Source organism: Patagioenas fasciata, chromosome 1 (genome assembly GCF_037038585.1).
Source record: "Patagioenas fasciata isolate bPatFas1 chromosome 1, bPatFas1.hap1, whole genome shotgun sequence".
Classification (NCBI taxonomy): domain Eukaryota; kingdom Metazoa; phylum Chordata; class Aves; order Columbiformes; family Columbidae; genus Patagioenas; species Patagioenas fasciata.
In genome coordinates, this window is record NC_092520.1 from 199449796 (window position 1) to 199477570 (window position 27775).

The 27775-nt window shown below is 39.9% G+C and overlaps 1 protein-coding gene across 1 annotated transcript; it reads left to right on the forward strand.

The window, feature by feature from the left end:
* The first annotated feature begins 28 nt into the window (after positions 1 to 28).
* On the forward strand, positions 29 to 26049 carry REDIC1 (regulator of DNA class I crossover intermediates 1). The gene is made up of 14 exons (XM_065853198.2): positions 29 to 2406; positions 3765 to 3801; positions 11385 to 11424; positions 13487 to 13619; positions 14359 to 14491; positions 14994 to 15060; positions 15788 to 15988; positions 17699 to 17805; positions 20325 to 20857; positions 21099 to 21171; positions 21836 to 21896; positions 22456 to 22522; positions 24152 to 24234; positions 24795 to 26049. Exons 1-14 carry the CDS (start codon positions 2289 to 2291, stop codon positions 25416 to 25418), a joined length of 2277 nt encoding a protein of 758 aa, XP_065709270.2. The 5' UTR covers positions 29 to 2288; the 3' UTR covers positions 25419 to 26049.
* Positions 26050 to 27775: the final 1726 nt, after the last annotated feature.

Genomic DNA, 27775 nt, shown 5'->3' on the forward strand with positions numbered 1-27775 from the left:
CCACGGCGGCGGGGAACGCCTCACCCCCGGCGTCCGGCCCAGCCCTGCCCCGGGGCGGGGGGGCTGGAGCGGGCGGCCGGGGCGGGCGGCCTCGGCGCGGAAATGCGGCCGGGCGGCGGCGGGAGGGACCCGGCAGCGCGGCGTCGCCGGGGCAGCGCTTTCCAAATATGCGTAATTTATTTCCTCTCCTCTAGTCGAAAGGAAACGGGTATTGTGCTCTTGCAGCGGTTTTAGACGAAAACAACCCCGGCTGATTCGCACAGTCCCTGCAACAAAACCAGGCTAAATCCACACAAAGGAAATAACGGCAAAGGCTGTTGTGGTGCTGGTTTTTTCTGTTTTTTTTTTTTGTTTTTTTTTTTTTTTTTTAATGTTTATGCTTCTTCACTTGTTTGGAAAAAGTATATGAATTGACGGGGAGGATCAGAATGCTTAAAAAAAGACTGTGGGAGATTTCACACTTTGAAATTATGAAGTGGCTGCATCAGCTGGTCTATGATAAAAGCATTAGTTTGGGATATGTGTGTATAAACAGATTGGGGAAAATATGTTACTAGGCATTTACAGGAGTACTGAAGAGTCCAGCCGATCCCTAAAAGTATAGGGTGAGGCCACCTACCTCGCTGTAACTTGGCATATGTGAGTTAAATCAAGTCACATTACTGTTTCAAAACAGTTCTCTTTGGACAGCATGCAATGATGTTTAGATAGCAACACAAGCTTCAGGATGAAGAAATAATGTATTTGATTTGAGAGAGAGAGAGCTTTGCTTTTAAATATCAGGCACCACTTACCAAATCATCCATGTGCCTTCCAAAAAGCCCAGTAAGCCAAGACCAGCAAGGCAAGATCAAGTAAGGCCTGTTTCTCACCTCTTCCTGGCATGTTGCACAAATTGTGTCCACAATGGGCCGGACAGTATGTAGAGAAAGTGGGGGGTACTCCTGGAGCTTAGTAGACTTTCTGCCAGTGAGGACAGGAAAGAGATCAGGACAATGGCCCTTCTAGCAATTTTTTTTTTTTAAATACATAACTCAAAGCTAGGAAAATGTTGTCAAAATCTGACCTAGAGCAGTGCAGCTAATGTTTAGTTACTTGGTGGGCCTGGTTTTGCTGCAGATTATTTTGTCAGTAAAATAGGTGTTTCAGCCCACGAAGACACTGATGAGATACACGGGCTAAGAAATTGCTTTGCTTAGGGTTTGTTATTTTTTTAATCGTGATCTCCAGTTGGATACTTCCCATTCTGGCTTATGTGTATCACAGCATGATTTTGCCAAACCACAGTTATTTGTAATATTCCATTACTCTAGCATTTTCTTACCAAGGGGAAGGTTCACAGATCTTTCAGTTCTGCATGTCTGCTGACCTTTCGCTTCATAAGAGGACTGAAGCTCTTGGTGACTTGGCAGTAAGAGCAGACGCACACCCCATAGTCAGATCTGTGGGAACATGTAAGTAAAGCAAATCTGACCATGTTGTTTTTCAGTCAATAAAAGCAATGTGTTTTCTTCCTTTGAAAATATGGAGAAAAGCCTAAACTGTTGTTTGAAATACACCCTTTCTTCTGTTCTTGCTGCCTCAAGAGATTTGCTCTGCCAGTCCCGCTCTGTAATCCGTGCACAAACTTCTCTTTGTGGAACATGGCCTTAGGTGATAGATTTTTTCTTTTTTAGTGGCGAACACAGCAGTTTTAGTACATTTAGTCACAATAAAATTTCTCAGTATTACTGGAAAAATAATTACTAAGTCTGCAATAATTTTGATGAAGTCTTCAGTGCTCTGTTGTCTCCACAATTTCTACTGACTTCATTTTAATAAAATTCTGAAGGTAAGTGCAATCAAATTGTTCAAGTAACTGAGGCTTTGAGGTCAGGCGATGTTGATATTAGAACCAGAATGTTTTGGGGGTTGTGATTGTTTTTAAATCATATAGTTAATTTTCCTCAAACACATTAAAATATTTTTTTCTGAGTATAGGAAGCAATAACTGTGGAGGAAGAGTAAAAGGAGCTTATCCTGTTTTTATAATTATTTAATATTCTGTAGTAATTTTTCACTATTTTAAGTCAGTATTCAAGCACAACAGAATGCCATCATTCTGCTCCCAACTATAAAAATAAAGTTGTTTATTCAAACGGTGCTTCTCTGATGACTGAAGTAGCAGAATCACTGTCTATGGAAATGATTTGTGCTTGGATACAACCACAAAGCAGAAAGAGAAACAATGACTATCAGGCTGACTGAACTCCATGAATGTTTGAACATGTAGGAGCTCAAGTTTAATCATGGCAACACTGATGCCTCTTTTTTCTCTTCTTTTTATGCCCACTGGCTCCCACTCCAGCGCTTCGTCCTTGCACAACTTTGTGACTGTGATGGAGACAGTGGAATTGGAACATGCAGGTTATGTAACAGATACCTGTCAGCCGTGTTGATTATCACTTTTTACAACCTTTTGGTTTAATGTTTGAAAAAATGTTGGGTTTGAAGCAAAAGGCTACTTACGTGTTGTCTTAAATGCTCATAACACAGAACCCAAAGGCTGTAACATCAGTCTTTGCAGAAAACTAGAACTTCCTCACTGCATACACTGTGTGTGGCATGTATGGCTTATACTGTGCCATACAGACATACCAAATAAAAAGTAAAAGTCCTGAAAAATAGATGCAAATGATGCCTTTTGTATCACTGCTATTTGGGATATTTAATATTTTATATATGTGTATATAATACGTAAAGTATGTAACTTTATATGTGGATGAAGTATATGTGAAATACATAAAATATTAATCCACACAGTGCCTGTTTTTTTCAATTACATACAAATCTTGAATGGTAAATCATTCCTAAAAAATGATGTATTGTAATATGGTGAGCCAGGAATTTCTGTTTTTTTTTTTTCTTTTAATTTTGAGCTGTATGTTTACATACTGGTGTGGCAATAGTAGGCCTTGATTTGAGCCAAATTCAACAGAGGATGATCATACAAGCCCTTAATCAAGTAAGCACCTTACTCTGAAGTACTTCCAAAGTTTCTATTGACTTTAATGTAAGCACTTATAAAAGTACACAAATACACCCACAGAATTACTTTGCAACATTGAGGCAAACCGATGACAAATTAGACTTTTTCATCTGAAAAGGGTGATGAGGTATCTGACCTTTGATTTCAAATTCATAGCAGTGGAAACTGCTTGTTCTGCCCGTTTTAGAGGAGCCATTGGCTGTTAACACACACGTCAGTAGAAGACCCAGACACTGTAGTGCATTTAGGATCTGGAGATCTAAGCCAAGCCAGAAGCTTCATTTTTAAAGGGTCAGGTATGGAAGCTTGTTGAAGAAGTGTCACTGTGGTGACACTGGCCTGATCACACCAGGTGGTTGGTTCCAACTGTTTTGGTCCTAATGAGGCTGTGTGGTGCTCAGGCTGGGCAGGGATGTGTCACAGCGACGGGGTAGAGACGAGGGGGGAAGGTCCTGCTCTGTTGTTTGGTTCCGGAGTGTAGACACCATGGAGATAGTGTCCATGAGAGCTATTCCTGCACCAGTAGTTCTCTTCCCCTTATTCTGCCTTCTGTAAATTTAAATCCTGAGTGTCTTGTAAGTTATGAGAACTTACCCATACAGGATTTGAGTAGTCTGACTGATGGTACAATCAATAGCAGCCCGATCACAAACAGTTCTGATTTCTCAGAACAGTGTGATTCTAGGCAGAATATGGCTCTAGAGAGAAGTGTAAACAGGTTGTTTTCCCTTCACAGAGAGAGAGGGAGAGGGAAAAAGCCAAGGATACAGAAGGTCAGTGTCAACTGCACCAACCACAGTGAAATGCTGACTAATGATCTCAGATAAAGATTTACACTTCTAATGTTTAGGCTTTAATACTTAAAAACTTTCATATCTGTATTTTAAAGACATACTTCTGTTGTTAAATTTATTTCTTATTTCATGCAGAAAATTCAGCTGAACCCATTAATTCCAGTAAAATACAATTATAGAAAATGTGTCTATTTTATGCCTTCAGAAGTCTCAAATATGCTATTGTTTGTGGGTTTTTTGCTTTAAATCTGTAAGGGTTCCTGTTCGCAGATCATCTGAAGAAAATGCTAACTTTTTTTATTAATCGTTTGCTAAAGTGTGTTGTAAACACTTAAACAAGCTACATGGCAAGTGCAATAATACAGGTATAAGTGGTAAAATCACATAGCTGGTATCAATTAGCAATGGTAATATTGGCACTGCCTGCAGCAGAGCCAGCGTTCTGCCCTGCAAAAGTGCAGGCAGGAATAACTCCACAAAAATAATCCATTCTACTCATGCACCCCAAATACAGGATCTGCTGCCATCCTTTTGTCATACCTCAAGAATTTATTTGAGGGTTTGCAGCTGGTAGGTACCACAACAAAAATATCATCTGCTGCAATTTATTCATTAACTCTTATTTGAGAGACTTCTAAATATTAAGAACAAGCAAGCCAGTTTAGGCCAATGTTCTGCCAAGCACAGTCTTCTGCCTCTAACAATAGGTCTAAGCCAGGGGTGTCAAACTCCTTTTCACCAAGGTTGCCTTCAAAGGGCCGAATGTACAGTCCTAAATGTACACTCGTCCGGCCCTTTGAAGGCAACCACAAGGCTGGATGTGGGTGCCGGTGAAAATGAGTTTGACACCCCTGCTCTAAGCAGATACCCAAGGAAGAAAAAGAATGGTAATTACATATGATGTTACCTTCCCTGCTGTAGCTTCATACTGTCCCGACTTCTGGCCATATTCAGCTGTGAGAATTTCATGAGACTGAGAGGTTTTTCTGTGAAATATTCCACTCTTAGAAGTACTTGTTGAGCCTCTCTTGAAATCGTGTAAACTCTTACATAAATAATAGCATCTTTTGGCAAGCAGTTCCTCAGATCTACCATCCCGTATGTGAAAAACCACTCCTTTCTGCTTGCTTTGACCATGGCTCCCACAAGTTCCACTGTATGGCCACCTATGGCTGTTCTGAAGAGGCATCTAACAAGGGAGCTCTCTCTCACTCGCTCTGTCTGCCTCTCCCCCTGCCTGCAGCTTTCCTGTACCACTCGTGAGTTTGTCAGCCTCTGCTCCATATCAGCCTGAGTGCATGGATACAAGAACTAAATATTGTCTCCACTCTCTCTTGAACTTTAGCCAATGACAGGAACTTCCCTTTTATTTCATGGCTTCTTAGTTTCCCTAAAGCTTTCAGTAACAGATGTTTTCAACAGCCTTAATTAAATCTATCAAGACTACAGCAATCACTCTTTTCTACAAGCTTATGGGGCAGCCCTTCCATTGTTAGAAGTGCCTCTTCACGTGCTGGCACTTATTATAGTTCCTGCTATTTTTTGTTCTACAAAAGTAGGCTTTCTGGATTGCCACAGATTATATTTTTAAATTGTGTCGCATTTCCTACCCTCTGGTCTCCAAAACCAAGGAGTTTTAAGTGATCCTTTCCACACTGCTGCATTATAGAACCCTCCAGTGAATACCATTTAGTGTTGGTGCTGTGCTCCTGTGCCTCCTGTCTTGGTAATGTCATTTTGACCTCATCTGCTGTTATTTTCACTTTAGTCATATCCTCTGCTGAGTTCCCCAGAAGGGATTCCTGCATAAAATTCTCCCCAGTTTCCTCATCAATGAATACTGATGCAAAAAAACTAACTTATTTTTTGTGTAACAGCCATGTCTCCTCTGAGCACTGATGTTGCACCTTGGTCACCGACTGGCCCTATAGACTTTCTAGAAGGCTTTTGCTCCTGGTTCACGTGTAAGAAGATTTAGTGGTTTGGTTTCTTTGCCTAGTCATTTCCCAAATTCTTTTTGGCCTATCTAATTGTATTTTTATGTTTATCAAAGTTTATGTTTCTTTCTGTTATCTTTTTTTGAATGCTGTACAGCTTTTTGCTGTGCTTCAGACTGACTCTTTCCTTTAAGTCTGGTATCCGTCAGCTTTCTCCTAGCCACATGTAAGTATTTTAGCTCCCTTTTAGCTCCCTCTCCTAATTTGTTTTCAACAAGTCTCTCATTGTTCTCTTATTGGAGTTTATCCCAACTGTAGAGAATGCTTTGGTCTTTGTTGTTCTTTGTAGAAATACTGATTTTATAAAGTGAGGATTTCAGCGCAAGATTCTGAACCAGATCTTGAACACTGTTCTCCATCAAGCCGAGGACTGCACTTCATCTTGAGGGCTCATTCTGTGAAAAATAATTCCATCTAGATAATACCATCTAATAATATAATCTCTGCTTCATATAGCAATGTGTCAATATACTGCTGTCAGTTATACTGTCGTGGCCGGTGGTCTGACATGTAGACACAATCCCATGTTCTTCCCAACTGAGCTTTGAATTTCAGTCCATGTAGATGATGTGCTTCTCCCTGAGGGGGCTGGTTTGATATGTTTGGAAACTATCCAGGCTCTTTAGTCTCTAGTCTTTGGACTGATGGCATTATCCCTTTCAATTTCTGCTCACTCCTGACTCCTTCAAACCTCATGTAATGGATCCAGCTCAGCACAGAGTGCATATCAGGAGAAACAAGTAGAAGAGGTGATCTCTCATCGCACTATTTCAAATACGGCAGGGCCAAAACTGATCTTCCCTTGTATGGATAGGTAGTCATGGATTTCAATACATCTTATAAGTGTTTAAACTGAAGTTGATTTTCATTCTCACCACATATTCTTCCAGAGTGTCTTTTGTATCTCCCGAATGCCGAAGGAATGCTACACTTCTCATATAGGAATTTACTGTCATTTTTCTAATCTAATGCTGAGGCCTCGTACACAGTTCTTTACAGATGGATTTAGTTACCTAATGCTAGATATCAAGATGAAACATTTTGAGCAAAAATCAAAGTTAAAATATGTGAAATTAACAACAACAACAAAAAAGGGTAATGTTGTAAAATAGTTAAACCCAACTGTTAGAATCCCTAGCGTTTGGTTTGCTTGGTTGTTTTGGGGGGTTTTGATTGTGTTTGGTTTGGGTGGTTTTTTGTTTGGTTGGTTTGGTGTTTTGTTTTTTTTACTACACATTCATCAGCTTAATAATCCCTTCTTTTGTTATAAAGAGCATTAGAGGAGGGCACTTGCTGGGAAGTAATGTTACAATGGAAGATTAATTAAGAAACATGAGAACCATTTGCAGTTAGTTCTAAGAAGTGATTTGGAAACACATATTTTCTCTCCTTCTCTCTCACTGTCTCCAGTGAGCACAAGATTTTACGTAAGCAGCGTCAGTTCACTCAAGGGAAAGACTGTCCTGCTCGGGTAAAGACGGGTGTGCAAATCTTCAGGGTACAATAATGCTGCAGACAGCAACACACACTTTCAGTTCATGCAGTTTCAGCTACCTAATTTAGCTGCTTCCTCTCTGGGTGTGGAGACATAGAGTAGGAGCCTCACTTAGGTGCTCTGAGTCACCCGTCTCTCTTATTTCATTATATAGGAGTTCTGTAAAGACTTACTCAAAGCTGGGTGCCAAAAGCTGCATGGTCAACATTTCAATACCAGCCTTCCTGGAGGAATGTAGTCTTACCCCGGATCGATAGTACACTGCTTTGGACTGCTTTGCAACATCACACCTGGGGCTGATCTGATAATTATGTTGGAGGGGAAGACTCAAGTGCTGAAGGACTACAGCTGCAACAGTTATTTTAGCAACAGCTGGAAAGCTGAAGAAAATCCAGTATAATACTTTCTTAACAAAGGCACATGAGATGTAGTTATTCTGAAAAGTGGCTGTTAAAAGTTACAAAAAAGGGAAATCTTCAAGGCTTTTTTCTTCTTTAAACTTCAGTCTCTGATGCATGGAGGAAGTCTTCTTGTTCCATACTTACTTCACTTCCCAGAGATGCAACAAAGTTCAATGAAACTCATTCTCATGACCTTCTAAAAATTAATTATAATGTCATGTAATTCTTTGAAAGTATGGCAACTCTCAAAAATTTAAGTTGATTATTTCACTGTTGACAGTCAAGGTGCAATATTTAGACACTGGAAATCTAGAGTCACATGCATCTCAGGTCTTACTTCACTGTTTACTTTGCCTTCAGTGAAGAAAGAACTGATTCTTTATTTTATGACCATTTGAAAGCTTTATCTGCAGAAAATAACTTGAGGAGGGGCAGTTTTCTTATACTGAAAAATAATCGATTGAAGCCACCATGTCACTTTTTCTGGATTCTATGAGCTAATTCTATCTACCAGATGCAATAAATCGAACATAAAGAAAAGTGCAGTCTTTTCCTATAAATCCAGATACTGCCATGGAAGAGTAAGATTAAGGGTGGCACAGAAAATATCAACACTGTATTAGAAAAACAAAAGGGATTGGATTCTGTCATGCCTGAAACTACATTTTAGGCATAGTATTAACAAGTTAAACATTTACACTAGATGGAAATGCAAACAAAATAGAAAGGATTACTTCAAGTGATGAAATGAGTTAATCTTTCAGTCCGTTATCTGTCATATAAGCTGTAGAGGCACACACACTTAAAATATGTATTTTACTATGAAGATTTTAATCTAGTGTTGTTACAAGAAACAATTATGCATACTAATTAGAAATACCAGGGGTATTTCAATGATAAAACATTCTAATAAGTTTATTCAGTTTAATTAGGGATATTTTACAGAAGCAGATCTTCTCACTTTTATAATCTTTTAGCTGTAGATTCTATAAACACCCTAGCAAAATTAAAACTATTAGAAAGAAAAAAACTTGGGTCATTTTTAATATTAGGCTGTTAATATCTGCTCTGAGTGCTCGTCACATCATTGTACTAATGACAATTGAGCATTGGTACCCTGAAAAATGTTAGGCTAGAGATACTTCAAGTAAGTAAACACTGCAGGGAGGGATTTATATAGCATTTTAAGGGTCATTCTGTAAACAGGCACCTTCACGTGCTGCAGGGATGGCAGAGTCACAGGGAAGGCAGTCAGGGAGCACCCCCAGCTCTGTGTCCCTGCTGGAGGGTTTGTCACCATTTACACACAAAAGCTCATCAGGCAGCTCCAAGGGCAACACTGCCTACTAGTAAAAAATGCTCATTCATTCCTCCCTTGCCCTTAAAATATCTGAGGAAGAGCAGGATGGAGAAGAAGGTGCTTCTCTCCCTAAAAATTATGCTGATTATAGCAGTGACAAGCTGGCCCTGAAAGACAGAACGTCTACAGCTGTGTAAGCCACTCCAATAACTGGATTTGATTCACTTGGGACAGCAAGAACCTCGTGATTCCCTTGCAAAAGGGCAATGGCTTCTGGCAGCAGCCTGTGTGGAAATGCTGGTGGTAGAGGAAGGGTGTCAGCAACCAGAGCATCGCCTCCTCCCCACTGGCCTGCCCACTTTGCTTTCTGCATTCCTCTCCTTTTGCTCTCTGTCCTTGTACCAGCACTGGGCAGCCCAGGGCATGGAGAGCAGCTGCCCTGACGCTCCCCGGGAGGAGGAGGCTCAGCAGGAAGGGCCTGTGGTGGCCCTGGTGGGAGGTGGCAGGCTGTCCCTGTGGCGGCCATTGCCTTTCCTCTCCATCCCTACCACCACACACAGCAGCGCTCCCAGCCCTCCCTCCTTCCCCAGAGGTGGAAAATGAACTGGGTTGGTGGAAGCCGGTGAGTGAAACTCTTAAAAGGCTGCCAGAAATGGCTGTATGCTGAGCCAGGGTCCATCACAGACCCTGCACAGCCATGGCATGTGTGACAGTCTCAGTGTCCCCTCATAGAGCAGCAAGCCATGTTGTGTGTGACAGTCTCAGTGTCTCCTCACAGAGCAGCAAGCCATGTTGTGTGTGACAGTCCAAGTGTCTCCTCACAGAGAAGCAAGCCATGTTGTGTGTGACAGTCCCAGTGTCCCCTCACAGAGCAGCGAGCCATGCTGTGTGTGACAGTCTCAGTGTCCCCTCACAGAGCAGCAAGCCATGTTGTGTGTGACAGTCCCAATGTCCCCTCACAGACTCGGCACAGCCATGTTGTGTGTGACAGCCCTGGTGTCCCCTCCTGAACCAGACTGTGAGGAGATGCCAAGGCCCTCACAGGCCAGGCAGGACAGGTCATGTTTGGGCCTAATGTCCCTCTGCAGAGCAGGGGTGGCTGAGGCTTTCCCACCTGGGCCTATCTACTACAAATTAAAACCTCACAGATTTTGTCAACCGTTTGAAAATAACTTTGCTAAACACAGCTTTATAGTCATCCTGGCTCTTTGCAGAATCAGACTAAAATAGTGCCTTACCCATCTGGAAGCCTTCCCAGGAAAATGAGGTTTCTGAAAGTTGCTGATATGAAGCAGGGGGGAGAGCTTCGGTATGGAAAAAGAAAAAAGCCCACAACCTCAACTTTGTCCTACATGTCTGTCTGTCATACTATTCTGTCAGAAGAAGCAGCGTGTAGCAGTATGGGACTCACATAGCAAATAGCAGATAATCCTACTGCTTTCTGCTGCTGTTAATTATCTGTCAGGATTCCTTGTGTGAGTTTGAGATTTGCATTTTAGGTATCAGAACAACTATTGGTTAATGGGGTTCTACCCATTGCAAGGGCAATTGTCATATGCACATGTTTAGAAAGTGTGTTCTAACTTTAAGTACAGTAACAACAACAACATCAACAACAAGGTAATTCTAAGGGAATACTCTATATTTCTAACTCTCAAAAAAAAAGTCCTAATCTCTTACCCAGGGATTGCAGCCATGCTCACCCTGCTCACAGTAGTGATCCAAAGCTCCAATTTGATACACCATATCCTGTAGATAATTCATTTAAGACTATGTTTAACAAGGGATAAATGTAGTTTAAGGTATAGCTGTCTCCTACATTGCACAAGCAACAGCAGCTTGATAAAACTTGTAGTGACAGTTTATTTTTCTTACATTTTTTACAAAATGTTCACAACATTCTGTAACATCCCAAAAGGTAGAAACTTGTACCATGCTCCTTTGTTTTCTCTGCTAGTACGGTTTTGCAACTGTGTTGCAGCCTGACAAAGAAAATTAGGATAAATGAATATATTTATAAAGATTTCTTATAATGTTTTAAGAAATTAAGAATTGATGAAAAGTTGCATGACAGGTCAAATGCCTAGAAGCTTTTCCTTCTGAATGTTCAATGTATTTGGTAACCCTAAGATAGAATGTAGTCCTGTCCTTACCTGAGTAAACCAGGATCAAAGTGACTTCAACAGAGATATGTTGATTTTACTCCCTGAACATTTGATCTATTATAGCATAACATGACATGACGTAATGTAACGTAATGTAACATAACAATTTGTGCCCTAAATTCTCAATACCATTGATAAGAAATTCAAACCATCACAAAAGATTGTACTTTTACAATTAAAGCAATAATTATTTGCATCTTTCAGGAGCAGAGTCATATTAAAGCAAGAAAGGAGAAAGCAGAAGGTAAACAGTTCTAGCCATCCGGGATTTTATAGTATTACATAAATGTTTTAGTTGATTCACTTAGGAAAAGCTTTCAAAGCATTTGGAGTGAGACTCAGAACTGTACCATAACAGTTGTAATGTGTTTGCCTGACTGCATGTATTTTTAGGGCAGAAGTCTTGTTCAAGGTTTACTACACTGAATTCCAGCAAGCAGAGGAGGGAGTAGGAGAAGGCATGAATGAATGAATGTGACCGATTTAAGTTTTACTGAATTACTTGTTACTATATTTTGTTGGTATGTGCTGACACACGGGATTGCTTGAAGCCTCACAGCGACAACCACGTGCTCAGCTAGCCTAACACACATATACACAGCTATTTTCCTGGGCTACATAAAAGAATGTTAGGCTCATTGAAGTACTTTAATCTGGCTTTTGCAAAAGTAGGCCATCTTATTTGTGTTTTGAATCTGAAAGTGAAATAATAGAATTACATTTTTCCTTGGCATAGCAGAATACATTTCAAACATGAACAAGAAAGAAAAAAATAGAAGGAGACAGTTATAACCATAGTAAAAGAAGTCAGTTTCCTCCTTGGCAGCTGGGAAAACAGAGGCAGTATAGGGAAGCTCCACCACTGAAGTTGGTACCCCCCAATGCCCAGAGCAGACACACTGGCATGTACAGGAGGAGGAAAACCAGGCTGTCAATATGGAAACGCTCTGAAATGAAGACCTTTGCCTAAGGGAATGTGGGAGCAACCAGCAGCTTGTTGCCCACATCGCTTTACCAGTCTCCCGGAGGCTTCTGAGTTCTCAAAATATGTTTTCTCAAGGTTTTATTGGTCTAAGCCACATAATTTATGTTACACCTATGTAATTTGCTTCAGTGGAGAAGAGAAAACAGGAAAGGATCCAAGACAGGATTGCTTTTAGTAATTTAGTACTAGATTACTAAACGCAGTAGTAATTTTGTAATTGCTGTTACACAATTAGTAGCAATTTAGTAATTCAGAGGTGATGGGAAGAAAGTATCTGGGCTGCTGAAGGGACATGGATGTATTTTCAAGGTGTGGACTCCAAAACACTGTGAATTCTGAAGTGTTGATTTGTACACCAGCTGAATTTACCTTACTGCAGATATTCTTCTTAGCTGAAGAACAGGGTTTGTCCATAGATGATAACATCTTAGAATGCTAAAGATTGTGGTATAATCAACTATACTGGAAAATAGTTACCAACGAACATGTTGGGTATATTAGTTACACGTAAGCTGCAATCATGGGAGGAATTACATTTCAGAAGAAAAGCCAATGCTGTTTTGTGTTTTGGCATAACCTTCAGTTTTCAGTACCCTTCTTGTGGTTAAACATAAATAAAACTTACTATTTTTATTTATTCATCTGCTGTGCTTGATGCTAATGATTTTAGAATGGTCTCCTACAAAATGGAGATTTTTGTTTCCTAAACTTTCCAGAATTATCTGCTTGATATAGTCAAAGTGCCAGTTGTATTTCCTTTGGTTCCTTGCAAGAAAAAGCCTTTCTGAAGTCCCAGTCTTAGAGATTTTTCTTCTTTACTCTTTTCTCTTTTTTTTTGGTCACAAGAATATTTTCTATGTCAAGAAAGACAAATTTGGAGAACAATAAGCTCTTTGTGTCAGTATAGATGGTTGTGTGTATGTAATCTTGCTGATTTATTTGGCTAATAGTTTATAAGCTGCCTAAAAATGCCCAAATTTAATTTTTTTAAAGACTTTTTCCTTGCAGCATTTTGGTATGTCTTTTATTTAAAGAAATATTTTAAATTATCATACACAAAGTTTGAAGCAGACCTGTTTAAGGACTAATTTTTACCATCAAGAGACCAGTGATTTATTTTGAATATGATGACCAAATTATACTTGTAGACTTTTTCAAGGCAATAACAATAAACTAAATAATAATAGACAGAATGTAAGAATTCAGAGATATTTAATAATGTGCTTTTATTATTAGGAATTGTTTACTAAGAATTACATGTCCTGCTAACGTGTTGTTGAAACTTCTGTCAAAAGCTTATTCTCACTTTTAAAAAATTTAGGAATTCTTTGAAAAGAAGAAACTTCAATCCAAGATGAAGCTTCTGGGAGTAACATCACCTAAAAGTTCAGCAGTCAGTTTAGACCTCCTCAATCTATACGTTGTCAACCAGATATCAACCAAAAAGGACAACGGTGAGTTCAGTGTAACAGTGTTCTGACTTCACAGTCAACAGATGCAGTTGTTGGTAACTATTACTGTGATTGTTTCAGTTGTTGTTCCACTTATAACTTAATGCTCAAATAAGTGTTTTTATAGTTCAGTTTTAAAATAAAAAAAATTGTAAGTAAATAAAAAAATTATGATTTAATAAAAAATCAGGACATAAGAGGAAACAGCTAACCTTGGCTACTGCCTACTTCACCTTTAAAGCCTTGCACACTTATGAACCTTCCTACATCCATCTCATTTTCCCTTTGCCATTGAATGGGTCCATTTGTGTTCCACTTCCTTTTTCATAACTTTTGGGGTCATTTGGAATAGTCTGTCAGTTCTACCCTGAGTATCTTTCTTAAAATCTATCATTAAGCTCCTAAAAATCATCTCTATAACTTGACTCCTAACTCTTACCCTCTGTGACATATTCATAAACCATATTGTGGAAAATTTGTTGTCCTGTGCTCAGGAAGATTAGAAGGTGACTGAGGAGGGCAACAGAGCCTGTCTACACACAGCAGCTGACTGTAAATAATTTTATACTATAATGTCATTTAGACTAGAGCTCTTGCATTGCTAGCAATAAAGAAAACAAAAAATATGGCTTTAAATGGATTAAGAAACATAAACCAACAGGTTTTGTACTCCAGTGAAAATTCAGGCAGCTCAAAACTTCCTCCAAGCCCAGCACTGACATTACAAATACTTTCATTGCAGAGAACAAGAGGAAGCCAGTCCACATTGATATCACCGAAGATGTAAAAATACCCATTAGGAGGCACAATATAGAGCTTCCCATGTCACCACTACGTACACAACATATGTCAAACTTAGATGACATCCAGAACAGGTACTTGTCTAAAACAGGCAGTAGTTAGCTTTAAGGATGTTCTGGAAAAGGTATCTCATGATGGTCTTCTACTTGGGGTATTAAGTAAGCATTAATATACCGTTCTAAAACGAAGAAGTTTCACAATCACTCCTGGCATTACAGTGATATTCTTACTATGAGAAAGTAAATAAATGTATTCTACAAAAAAAAAACTGTACATACAGCTCAGAATATTTTTTTTTAATGTTTCTTTATTCGTGTCAGGTACATACACTAAATTTATCTCACAGAGCAGGCTATTCAAACAGCATTTTCCACTTACACTGTTTTCCCATCCAAACACAGACACCCTAAGGTTACTGACATACACACTGGCTGCTCTAACTGCTTAAGAATCAGACCTTTTTAAGAGGTGTGGAAAAATATTCTTAAATTATTTTGAAATTAATACTCAGAATGTTTTTAATCTTATAGATCTTATATCTTGTATTTCATAGGGTGTTTTTATTCATTTTACAAGGTTACAAAAGCAAGTATTGGACAGAAGAAGGCAGCATCTCTCAGAGAAAGTCAGCTACCAGCATAATGTAAGTAACTTTATTGTTCTCACTGATGTAAAGCTAAAAATGTATGTTGCAAAGAACTGTTTCTAAATCTTCATAAGTATATCCAAGTTAAGTAATTAAAATATATCCACTTTATTAAACAGAAAGAGTGGCTTATAAATTTAATAATTTTCAGCTTTCTGGAAACCTATAGTTTTGAGGTACAAGATTTTGTGCAATTAGTGTACAAGGTTTTTGCACTCCATTAGCAGTTTGTGCTGCTTTCACCGGATAAGCTGGATTACAGGCATTACCTCCATGTAACTGGATACAGTGACATTTCATGAGTTTTGCCTTCAAAGTTCTCCTTGTGTTCTGATCTGCTGAAGATTGCATTGTTGGTATCACAACATGCTGGAGTTCTCAATGAAGTAAAATCTTTTTCATTTTACTACTTAAGAACCAAGCCAGCAGATCATTTACCTACACATCTAAAGCTAAAAATGTATTTATACCCATCTCTCCTCAGGATAACATTTGTGTGCATGCTTCAACGTAAGTAGTTATGTATGTCTTTCCCTGAAATAAGCCCTTATTATCTTATGTTTTTCAGGAAAACATAATACCAGAATAGGTGAAAATTTTCTCTTTCATGTGGTATGTGTGCAGACACGTAAAAAATATAGAAATGTTTGATTACTTTGAACTTTAAGCTTACATCAAAACAGTTTAAGATAAATAAAATGTCTCTATGCTATATTTTGTCTAGTTATCACAAGTAACAGAATCAAGGTATGTTGACTCTAGTATGAAACATGAAGACAACATAGGAAGAGCTTTTGGTGCCTGTCCATCGTCCTCTTCTGGTTTTTGGTCTTCTAACTGTACACAACTTGCAGAAGAAAACTTCAGCGCAAGCCTGATGGGCAATGCTTGGGAACAGACCTGTGAAGAGAAGCTGCAAAAGCCGGTTTGATTAATATTTTGTCATTTCCACAGTATTATTTGAAACTAACTTTCATTTATTTGGGGTGTAGAATTTGTGTGATTGTGAAGATAATTATCGTGTAGGCTGGTGGCAATGAATATTCCATATATCAAAGAGCATTTCTTTTATTGTTATGAAATACACTTGAACTTTTGTTCACTGAGCTCTTAGTATCACTGATATCTGAGGAAGAGAGTTAGATACCACTGGCTTGCTTTTTTATTTTTCTGGCCTGTGAAATTGGTTAAAGAGAGATGAAATGCGTTACAGTCATAAATACAGCTTTCTTAAAAGTACAGTGAGTATAACTGGCTATCGCATGATCCCAGGTGATCACTGTGACCTTGTTTGCAATCATGCAGTGTCTCAGTGAGTAACATAGTTCTAACAGTATTCTCAATGCTCCTAAAAGGATTGAGAAAAGCCTGCTGTTTAACTTCAGTTTAAAAAATGATCAAAAGTTATTTGTTCTGATGCATGTTACTATTTTTTTCTTTTTGTTAATTTTTGGGTTCTTGAAGAATCATGACATATTGGGTTGTTTGGGAAAGAGTAGGCAGAAAGCCACAGGATGACCTGAAGGGCAAAGGATCCCAAAAAAGGTGTTTTCAAAACCCAAGGACAGTCAGCCTCAGCATGCAAGAGAATGAGTAGGTCCTGGAGGCCAGTTTGGCTGAATCAGGGAACTCCTGACTGAGGTCAAATGCAAAAGGGAAGTGTGGAAGGAGGGACTGGCAACACAGGAAGATCACAGAAGTGTCCCCTGAGCTGGAAGGGGCAGCATTAGAATGGGCATAGCTGAAACGCGCAGGGGTGAGAAGGGCAGCAAGGGAGAACTTCTACAGGTGTGTCATCAGAAAAAGGAAACCAAGGGAAATGCTGTCCACTGCTAAATAGAGTTGAGACCTAGTGACAAAGGACATAGAGAAGTTTTAGACAGTGGAGATCTACTTTGCTTCATGCTTTTCTGGCAAGGTCTGCTCTCTAGCACATCTGCAAGCTCAGTAGAGAGTTTGGGGGAGAGTGGTATAAAACAGCAGTGAATGAACAAGTTAGGGAATCCTTAGTAACATGGACAGACAGAAATACATGGAACTGGACAGGGTGCGTATAAGTATATTGAGGGAGTAGGATGACATCACTGCACTGCAGATGTCTATCATCTTTGAAAGATGGTGGTGATCAGGAAGCCTTCTCAGTGACAAGAGATACACAAGTGTCCCCATCTGCAAAAATGTAAGCACCACCTATGTCCAGTTTCGGGACCCCCCAGTACAAGAGAGAGATCAACAAACTGTAGTAAGACCAAAGAAGTGTCACAGGCATTGTTAGGGGCTTGGAGGGCATGAATGTGGAAAGACTGAGCAAAGAGGGCTTCACAGTCTGGAAAGGACAAGACTACAGGGATGGAACTTCAGCTTCTTACAGTCTATCAAGCTCATTCATACTATGGGACGATGAGGTGCTAAAAGGACATTTTGCATATCAGCAGTCATACACAAATATGGAAACATATGAGTGATACAGAACTTGGGCTGTAAGAAGGTTGGAGCTTTTACTGTAAAGGTAAAAAGAAGTAAAAATAGTGGGAAAATGTATATTGTTTGCAAACCCACCTTTGAAGTCTTAAACACTCTAACTATTATATATATATATATATTCAGTAATTAACAGCTTCTACTGTTTTCTCAGATAGGAAATAGTTTTGATCAAGACCCTTGGATTATAAAACCTCCAAGCCAGTGTATTTTCAGGAAGCCTGATATAGTGCCTCAGGAACTGTTTAAGCCACTGCATAGGTAGGCAGTGATTGTACACTGAAGCGAGAAATAATGGTCAACTTTAAGACAGATGCTAAGACAATCTGAAGCTTATTGCTACTTGATTTTTCGCTGAGTTTTGAAGCTGTTCAAATAGAAATTGAAATTAAATGCAATGACTGAGCATACCAAGTTATAAACTTGCTGAGAGGCAGCAAAGTGTGAGTGCTTGGAACTATGATCTGGTTTTTTGCAACATCACAAACATGATGGTGCTACGGAATTAACCCTGAAACATGTATTTACTAAGAGGCCACAGCTCTCATTAATTTTGGTCACTGTTGCAAGCGCTTTTCTGATGACCTTGATGCTGTAGCAATTGAGCAACTTCTCCACCTACATTGTCTGTATTTGGGATTTCAGGAACAAAGCATTTTCATTCCTTCTCTTTCATATGTGATCCTACCGTAGATTTTTTTTGAATTGGTGCAATAATACTGTTATGAGAAGATATATTTTGTTTTTAAAAGAATTAATAGAAATCTAGAATATATTTCGTTTTGTGTGTGCTAATTTAAAATATTTTTAATCACAGAGGATTTACGGCCAGACTCATCTATACTGAACATCTTATTTCATTTTCTTTCCAGGGGCTCTTGCCTTGGATCTAGGGGTCTTACAGGGCTAATCTTCCTATATTCTTTTTATTCTGTAAGTCTACCAGACGGTTGAAAGTTCCTATCAGTATCTAGCTTTGGCTGGATGGAGCCATATATTATTTTGCTGTTCCTGAGGTACCTACAGCCTTTTTGCCTGCAAGTCAAGCAACGAAAGAGCACGCTGACCACATGATGACTGGATGAACACATCAGCTTCCAGTCCTTGACACCTTAAATTTCTCTCTTCTCCTATCTTCTGGTTTTCTCCAGCAAACCCTAAAATGAGGAAAACATTCACCTTGCTGTATATCTTGGTGAATTCATGATTAATATCTTTACATTAAAGCCCCGCCTAACCTTATCTCATCTACATCTCCCCCTTCATTTCTCCCCAGGCTCTCAGACCTGCACTCCTGTGCTTATGGCACCTCCCTTAGTCCTCTGCCCATTCACAGCTCACTAACAACATCTCCTTTCCACCTGTTCTTCAAATCCATTTATTTGTATTGTTCTTGTTTTGTTTTCATCCCTTATAAGCCATAAATTCTCATATCTCAGGAGCTTGGTGTTTCTTTCACTGTACATGAAAAGTAGAGTATAAACTTATTAAATCATTTAATGTAATTGTAACATGATGATGTAATCAATGTCCATACATCTGAGAGCTGTGACATCTCGAGATCATGAAATATTAACTAAAAAGTTTAGATGTCTCATAAGAAGAGATGTCTTTCACTTTGAATAGTGCCTAAGTATTTCCTCATCTACTATTAACTTTTATTTAGCATTACAAAATGTTCAGCTGGAGTGAGGAAGGAGCCTCTGAACTGCTTCACAAGATGTTTTTACCTTCCCCTCACAGATCTATCCAAGTTTCTCCAGAAGCAAAGTCTAGCGTGTTTAGCCTTTTAAAACTATTCAAGGGGGTTCCTGTAAGTAAGGACATGACTTTCTCCTTTAAGTTCTCTAGGATCTTTATCCAGTTCCAAGTATTTGCTGATCAAAACATTACAGAATTTCCTCTGGTTAGAGTTTTCTGTACTACATTTCAGTTTATTAGGTTCCACTAATAACATTGCTCACATTTTTTTTAAAGAAAGGGCATTTTTTGAATGGCCTTTGCCAATTCTCTGTGCTTCAGAAGTCTCTCAACTTTTTGCTCAGACTTTCTGAAAGTTCAGTCAGCAGATCAAACCTAGAAAAAAAGCGGCAAAAATGTTTGATTAAGAGGCAGGTAAGCAAAAGCATGGTAGCTTTCATGCCAATGATGCTGGCGTAACAGCAGCCTCCAAACCACTGCTATCAGAAATGCAGTAGGCAGGTGTGCACAAAACAAAATGTCTGACTGGCCTCCCGACAATGGAACAGAAAAATTCTGTGCTGAATTTGGATTACTGACCTCAAGTACAAATGGCAGTTACTTGCTAAAGAGACCATGAATTCAGCAGTACACAGAGCTTATTAGGAGCTTTCAGTATAGGAGAGAACTGTAGTCTTGAAGAACAAATCATTTTTATGAACAGAAGCAGCTGGCTTCCTTTTTTTTTTCCTCCCCCTGAAGTGGACTTCTTTGGTCAGCTGGTGGAGCAGCAGTGACATACTGTGGCTGATTTTATAAATCACAGTTCCCTGTTCAGGAGGATGTGCTCCATGTCTTGGTATGTTTGGAGACATGAAACTGAACCTCTTTTAAATTTTACTACAAAGTGGAAATAAAATACAGAACACTTTTGCAGTTGAAATAATGTACATTTGGGACAAAAGCAAGTGTCATGAGTAAAGTATTCCAGATTTTTATCATCCAGGTATCATAATTTGTTGTATTAGCAGTTAGTATTTTGCTTATTTATGTATTGTGCAAACTGTTTTTTCTTTTCTACCCTCTGCCCCCAACCTCAGGCTAGACTATATGAATTCTGCCAGGAAAAATCCAGTGATAATGACCAGTAACGAATTAGAAAACAGTGAAGGAATAGAAGAACCATTGTTTGATGTTGTGAAAGAAACTGCAGAACGGAAAGCTCCCCAAGATGGAAGTGATTGTTCCTTTCTGGCACTATTTGAAGATGAGAGCCGACCAATTCATAATAGTCCTTCCACAAAGCATTTTAATCCTTTTGTTGACCCAAGCAGTACTGATTTTTTTACCATTGATCCTGATGATAGAAATCAAATGACCAACAGAAATTACCCTTATGATACTAGAGAGGCTTATTCTGCAATCAGTGGAAAAAGAAGTTCTGTTGACAGACACCTTGAAGGCATTTTCACAGATCCAGAACAGATTTTACCTAAAAGTAACAGTGCCTCAAGTGCAAGCTACCAGAAAACCAGTGGACTTCATAAAACTCACCTGCAGGACTGTCACGAGGAACAGCACTACTTCCTGCCCTCTGAAAACAAAGAAAAACCTGCAAACTTGGAAAGAATTGGTGAGTGTCAATATTTTAAACACATATATTCTGGTTTTTATTCTCCTTTAAAAGACATACGCTTTTATAACCAGAAATGTGTCTGCCCTGACTGAAAACATCATGGGTCTTCAGAATGTAGTAATTAAATTTTAAATCGAAATATTTAATTATTTTTTTAAGTTGACAGAAGCATTTATTTTCAAATTTCATTTCGCTATTGCATTTTAAAATCAACGTTTACTTTTTTATTTAATTTTAGACACATTTGCTTATCACCATGCTCATCCAATTAGCTTCAGGGAGAATGTACAGAACTATTCCAGAAAAAAAAGGTGAGTGGCATAGAATTAACTAGTGACAACTGAGGAGGCCTTGCTGAATTTGAGAAATCCTGCTCAGAGGACATGAAAGCAAAATTCTAAGCAGTATTACTGAGGACTCAGGTTTTCACAGTGAATGATGTGTATAAATGTGTGCATATGTAAGCCCTTTGTACCATTGCTCATCTGCCTCTAATGAGTACAGGGAAAGTCTGTGCCACGGGACAGTTCTGAGTCCCTGGAGTTGAGCTGTTGTCTGGCTTGCCCTGTAAAAGACTCTGTCTCCTTCCACTTACCACAGAAGAAGTTGGTGTCATCCCTGGGCTAATGTTAGCATGTGTAAGTAAGTGTCCCACATTTTACAAAAGACAGTTTTATCAAAGACGCTGATCCATGACACCTTTCATTTTACAAAGCAGCACTATCTTCTATCAGCTCTCATATTACATTTTGCATTTCAACAAAAGTAGTTTGTGAAAAACAGATTATTGGTGTTAAATCTCATGTTCAGAAATAAGTTCAATGCTCTCAATAGTGGAAAGCATTCGACGGTTGCTGAAGATAAAATGAAAATTGAAGACTAAAAAGTCACAAGTAATTACTTTAACTCAGAAAGAAAATCAAAGTACAGGAGGGGAAATCACTTATGGGAGAACTCTGTGTTTGCATCCCTCAGTGATGACGAGTTTGTGAGAGAATCGGTCTGGAGACAGAACCAGCTCTTTGCATTTGAAGAGGTAACTTTTTAAAGAGACATATTTTTTGTCAAACCTACTGTTTGCACCGTTCGTTTAAGGTGGAGAAGAAATATCCACACCAGTTTGAAATCGAATTTAGCTTCACTGAATTAACTTTTCTGGAAGCGTTTTTCCATCATGGTTTATACAAGGAATTCAGAAAAAAAAAAAACAGCTCCTAGTTAACTGGTTTGGGTAGTCCTTTCAGGTCTGTAATTTACATTTTTTGATTCACACCTAAACTGATGCCTGAAATACATTGTGTAAGTCACCCATTAGCCCTTAAGATCAGACTCTGCAGGCAGTGCCCAGACACCATATGCAGGACACTTCAGTATTATAAAGGAGCTTTACGCCAGTATATATTTAAAGAATATTTTAGATATTCTTCCTGTAGAAGTCATCCAGGTGCACAATATCACTCAGGGTTTTTTTTTTATCTCTTAGAACAATTTGCAGTACAGTGCAGTGACTCCTTTATGTAAGACAGAATCTGAATGTTCTTCACTTATCCTGATCCAGCTGAACCCTCATTATTAACAGTTAATTTTTTCGTAAGTTCACAACAGCACAAGAGAAAGAGTATAAGTCTGGAGTGAGTTCAAATCTTCATGAGATGGACAAGGGTTAGTACCATTTTAAATGTTATTAATAAAAAAAATCTGTTTGTTCTCTACAAACAAAACCAAAACAGGTCCTTTTAAAGCCAGGGAGAAGTATTTTGATCTTTTTAGGATGTTTCATTTGATGAGGGCTTGTGGTTTTGATTCATGCAGCACTGTATGAAGAAGACTAGCATTACCAGGTAACTAAGAACTATCTGTGTTTGCTTTTCCTTGAAGAGATAGATAAACTCAGGTTAACTTCTCTCTGGTGAGTATTACACACATGTTTTTCATTATCCCATTTCCTCCAAAGTTGTTCCCTAAGCTGAAAAGCCAGCCCTGAAAGTAGTGGTAGCTGCTTAAAAAAAAAACAGCAGAGAGGTCAAAAGTCATTATCTGAACACCACAGCTCAAGTTTACTAACATCACCACATAGTAAGTGCCAGTAATTTTCTTTCTTTCTATTCCTGCAGACCTCTGCTGATTGGAAAAAAAACTTGGTCAAGTTTTCTATATTAATTAATATCTTTGTCAGATTTTTTGACATGTACCATTTTACTGGTCCAGTCTTTACTAGTCTTTATTCTCTTTCACGAGACTATATGATGTCATTCCACGTGTGGATGGGGTGAGGGGAGACAGCAGGGAGATCCTACATCCTTTCTGCTCCCTCAGTAGCTGTAGGGATCAGCTGTGCTGGCTGCATTTCAGAGCAGAACATCTCCCAAGGGCCTCCAGGAGAAAAACATGTCACTTGTGTGGCAGCCAGTGCATGTGGGAGTTTGCTGCCTCCTCTCCCTGCCCTCGCTCTGCAGAGTCTTCCCTCCTGTTGATATCAGTTCTGCTGCTGGCACAGGCTGCTGATTCACAGCAGAGCTAAAGCTCTGGGGCACCCGTCTCACACCTTCTGTTAAGATGTGTTTTCCTGAGAGGAGAGGAATTGGCTGTTGCCATGAACTACATTGACCTCACTAACACTTCAAACAGTATCTTAAACCTGCATCAGAAGCAGTAATCGCAGAATCACAGAATGTTAGGGATTGGAAGGGACCTCAAAAGATCATCCAGTCCAATCCCCCTGCCAGAGCAGGAACACTTAGATGAGGCTACACAGAAAGGTGGGTTTTGGATGTCTCCAGAGCAGGAGACTCCACACCCCCCATGGGCAGCCTGTTCCAGTGCTCTGTCACCCTCACTGAGAAGAAATTTCTTCTCAAATTTAAGTGGAACTTCTTGTGTTCCAGTTTGAACCCATTACCCCTTGTCCTACCATTGGTTGCCGCTGAGAAGAGCCTGGCTCCATCCTCGTGACACTCACCCTTTATATATTTGTAAACATTAATAAGGTCACCCCTCAGTCTCCTCTTCTCCAAGCTAAAGAAACCCAGCTCCCTCAGCCTTTCCTCACACGGGAGATGCTCCACTCCCTTCATCATCTTCGTTGCCTTGCGCTGGACTCTCTCCAGCAGTTCCCTGTCCTTCTGGAACTGAGGGGCCCAGAACTGGACACAATATTCCAGATGTGGTTTCACCAGGGCAGAGTAGAGGGGATGTAATGTAATGTTTAATTCTACATGCTGTACTCAAGAGTTGGATGTTTGGGGAATTTTTGGTGAGTCACATGTCTTTCCTTTTCATGTGATTTTTCAGATGTGGACTCATCACTCAGCAGCTGGTCTCCCAGTTACTCTCCAAGGCAGACAGAGAGCTGTTTCAGCCCCAGTCCCGACACAGTGCGTACTGCCCCTTCATGGGTGGGCAGGGCTTCCTTTGAATGATATCTGTGTGCCTGAGTGCATCTGAGGGTGGATGTAGCTGGTATCTTATTTATGGTTTTGTTTTGTACAAGGCAACTTTGTGTGTCAGGAAGTCAAGAAATTATTAGTTGCAAATTTTCCTAAGTGTTTTAACAGACATATGGTCTGGTCTCCTGATAATACTAGGTCTTGTGGAATTATAGTAACATGACTGTGCGAAGATGCTAAGCAGGCTTCTGCTCTCCTCCTTGCTGTATAGCTGCCTTTTGACACACTGTGTGTTTTCAGCCATGCTTGAACATAAACATTCCACAACATAAGAATATAAATTCCATGTGACAGTGAAAGTCCACCTTACCCACCTTCTCTTCAGCAAAGGCCAGAGTATACCCTTGGATGAAAAAACAACCAACCAACCAAAACCAGACCGCTATGACCTCTCTGTATCATTAACTTAGTTATTAGTTAGTTATTAACATAATCCTTAGTTACTGAACTATTTAAACATTTGCATTCGTACAATTCTGTTCAAACAGTCTGAAGAGGAAGACACAGTCCAAAAGAAGGAATATCTGAAAGAACGGTCCTCAAAGAGAAATGATGCTAACGCCATCCCAGCCCCAGCAAGCACAGAGCCGCCCAAGGCCTCTAACACCAGCACCGTGCCTCTCCAGCCCAGCAGGAGTTTGACCAGAGAAGCAGCAACCCATCTTCAAGGGGGAGACCCTATTTTATGTGTCACAGAGGAGGAAAATAAAAACCACAGTGCCCCAGCTGAGGGCGGCTTGTTAGAGCGAGCCCTCCAAAGGGAGCGCATCACTCACACTACCACGCGTGATGGGTGGTCACAGACCGAGTTCTCTGTCACAGAAACAGAGAAGGTGGATGTTGCTACCCAGTGTGGCACCACGCAGGTGTGCAGCTGCAGGAGCTCCCTCCCCTCTGCCTGCAGCCTGGGGGGGACCCCTCCTCCCAGCACCCCTGGTGCTACTGGAGGGCACAAAGTGTCAGCGCATGAGGTGCGGGTGCCCGTGGGTGTGGGCAGCGCAGCTGGAATGGCCGCCTTTTCTTCTGAAGCCGAGTATCTGAGCTTGGCTGGCCAAAGGACTCTGGAGGTGCTGAACTACATCGATATAATGAAGGAGAGAGAGAAGCAGTGACCGCCGAGGATGGGTCATAAGGAATCCAGAAGTTTTGTCCTGTTCTCAGTATGTTTCATTTAGTTGGCATCTTTTGATTTTTCTAGCCTGGTTAGACAAAATATTTTTTTTCCTGTTTGTTTCCTTTAAATTGTTGCTATGGATCTCTACCTACTGCTACCTCTAACTATGGATTTCTATAGATCTCCAGCTGTTAAAATAGGACTTTACAATAGCCTAGTAAATAATACACCTTAGGAATTAGATTGGCTTCCCCACCATATATCCATAGGATTCTGTAGTTTGAGATTGACTTTGCCTGTCCTGAATGGAATGGAAAGATTCTGTTTTACTTCAAAACGTATTTGATGTGGCTCTTACTTCAGACAATTAGCCTTTGCCATATGTTTGTACTACATACAAAAATGGGAAGCAGAAAATGTATGTCACACACAGAATAAAATGTAATTGATAAGGAAGTAATTTATTAATTAAAAAAAAAAAAAGCAGCTTATTTTTCCTTCCATAGCAGATCTGTTTAAGCACATTAATTCTCTGGCTGTTAATACTGACAAATCTTTTATGTATTTCTGTATTTTGTCCACGGATTAAAAATCTGAACTGCTTTCCTCTTCATTTCAGTACTTGTGTGAAGCTACAAATCACAAGAAATTAAAGTTTCTGATAGTATTGTTTCTGGGTTATATTCTTTCCTTCTAGTAAAGTTCCTAGTAAAAGTGGCAGGGAGACTCACTCTCTTACTGACGTCTCCTACTTGTACATCCATGCACCTTTACTTACATATATGTGTCTATATATCCTATATACGTGTGTGTGTATATACACTAGTGTTAAACAGCTGGCTGCGTGCAGGATTCTGTTCATTACAAACCGGGCTTGGGCAAAAGCTGTGCTGGAGGCCATTCCCTGAACACTGCAGAGATTTGCTTTTATGAGGTTAGCACGTTGTGCCTTCGCCTTTAGTGACAGCTGTTAAAAATTCACTGCCCTTATTCCCACCAGGTTATTTTATTTTATTTATTTTATTTTATTTTATTTTATTTTATTTTATTTTATTTTATTTTATTTTATTTTAATTTTATTTTATTTCTACATTTTGTAATAAAAGGTTGTGTGGATCAAGGGATGTGTGTCACCCAGCCCTGATGAGACCCACCACCATTCTTTGTCTCTGTTCTCATCATCAAACTAGTGGCTGTGTTTTCTACCAGCTTTTATTTTTGAACCTAAGAGCCATTTTTCAAAGGTTTACATTGCTCAACAGTTTGCCAGTTTCTGGTTATGCTGTTTTAAAAAATTTCAGTGGATTTTTCAGTACTCAGAATAAAATAGCGTTGCCTTTTATATATACGAATTGCATACATGGGCAGTGGTTTGCACAGCCAGACTTCTGAAATGTGTAACTATCATTTAGCCGATTCACTGCCCACTTCCTAAGGCTTGACACAAGCAGATTTTCTTTTTTAGGTTGCCTCAATTTATGGTCAAAGCAAACTCCCTAGTCTTTTTTTTTTTTAATCTGAAACTGCAATGTTCATTTTCTCCACAGGAGCTATAATTTATGTGGCTGACAGCTATGATTTGCTGAAAGCTCAACCATTACCGGTGGTCTGTAAGGCCGCGTTGTTCGCTCAGCGTTAGTAAGCCTGTTCAGCCCGAGTTAGGACATCTCCAAGGCGTGTGTCCCCAGCCATCCCCTGTACCTGGTACGGACCCCCAGCCTTTCCAGCGGTGAGGGTCCAGCTCCACAGCCTCGCTGCTCCAGCTCACCTGCTCCACCAACCTCCCAGAGCACGCTGGGGCAGGGGCCAGTGAACAGCACGTTACCTCCGAAAGCTCCAGCGTTGGATATTCTATACTTGAGTTTCTGACCAGACAGGCAGATGTGACATTACCGCACGTCCAGCTGTGGCTGTGCTTAGGGAGACGCTGACATGACCCAGCCCCAGGTAAACAGCCATTCGCTTGCAACGCAAGTTATGCTCCTGATTTCTGCAGGAGTGGCATCGTTCCTGGGACTTTTAAATTTTGGTTTAGAGTGAAGTGAGCTACCCAGGTCCAGGCAGATAGTTCTGACCCACAGAGCTAGCCCCTGGGTGGGACATGTTCCCAGTCTGCTCCCGTGAACCCATGGGACCAGGCACGCAGGACAGCACTGGGAAGAGAAAGCCGGTTGCACTGTATGGATATATGTGTGTAGGGGTTTCAAATGAAGAAATACAGCTTTGTTATCTCTCATATCTCCTATCATTTAGAGCCATTCAGAGGGTATAGCTTATTTCACTTCAGTCACCAACACAGAAGCTTTCAAAATCTGTTTGGTTCCAGCCAGGTTTCAGCCTAGATTGCACCATTTC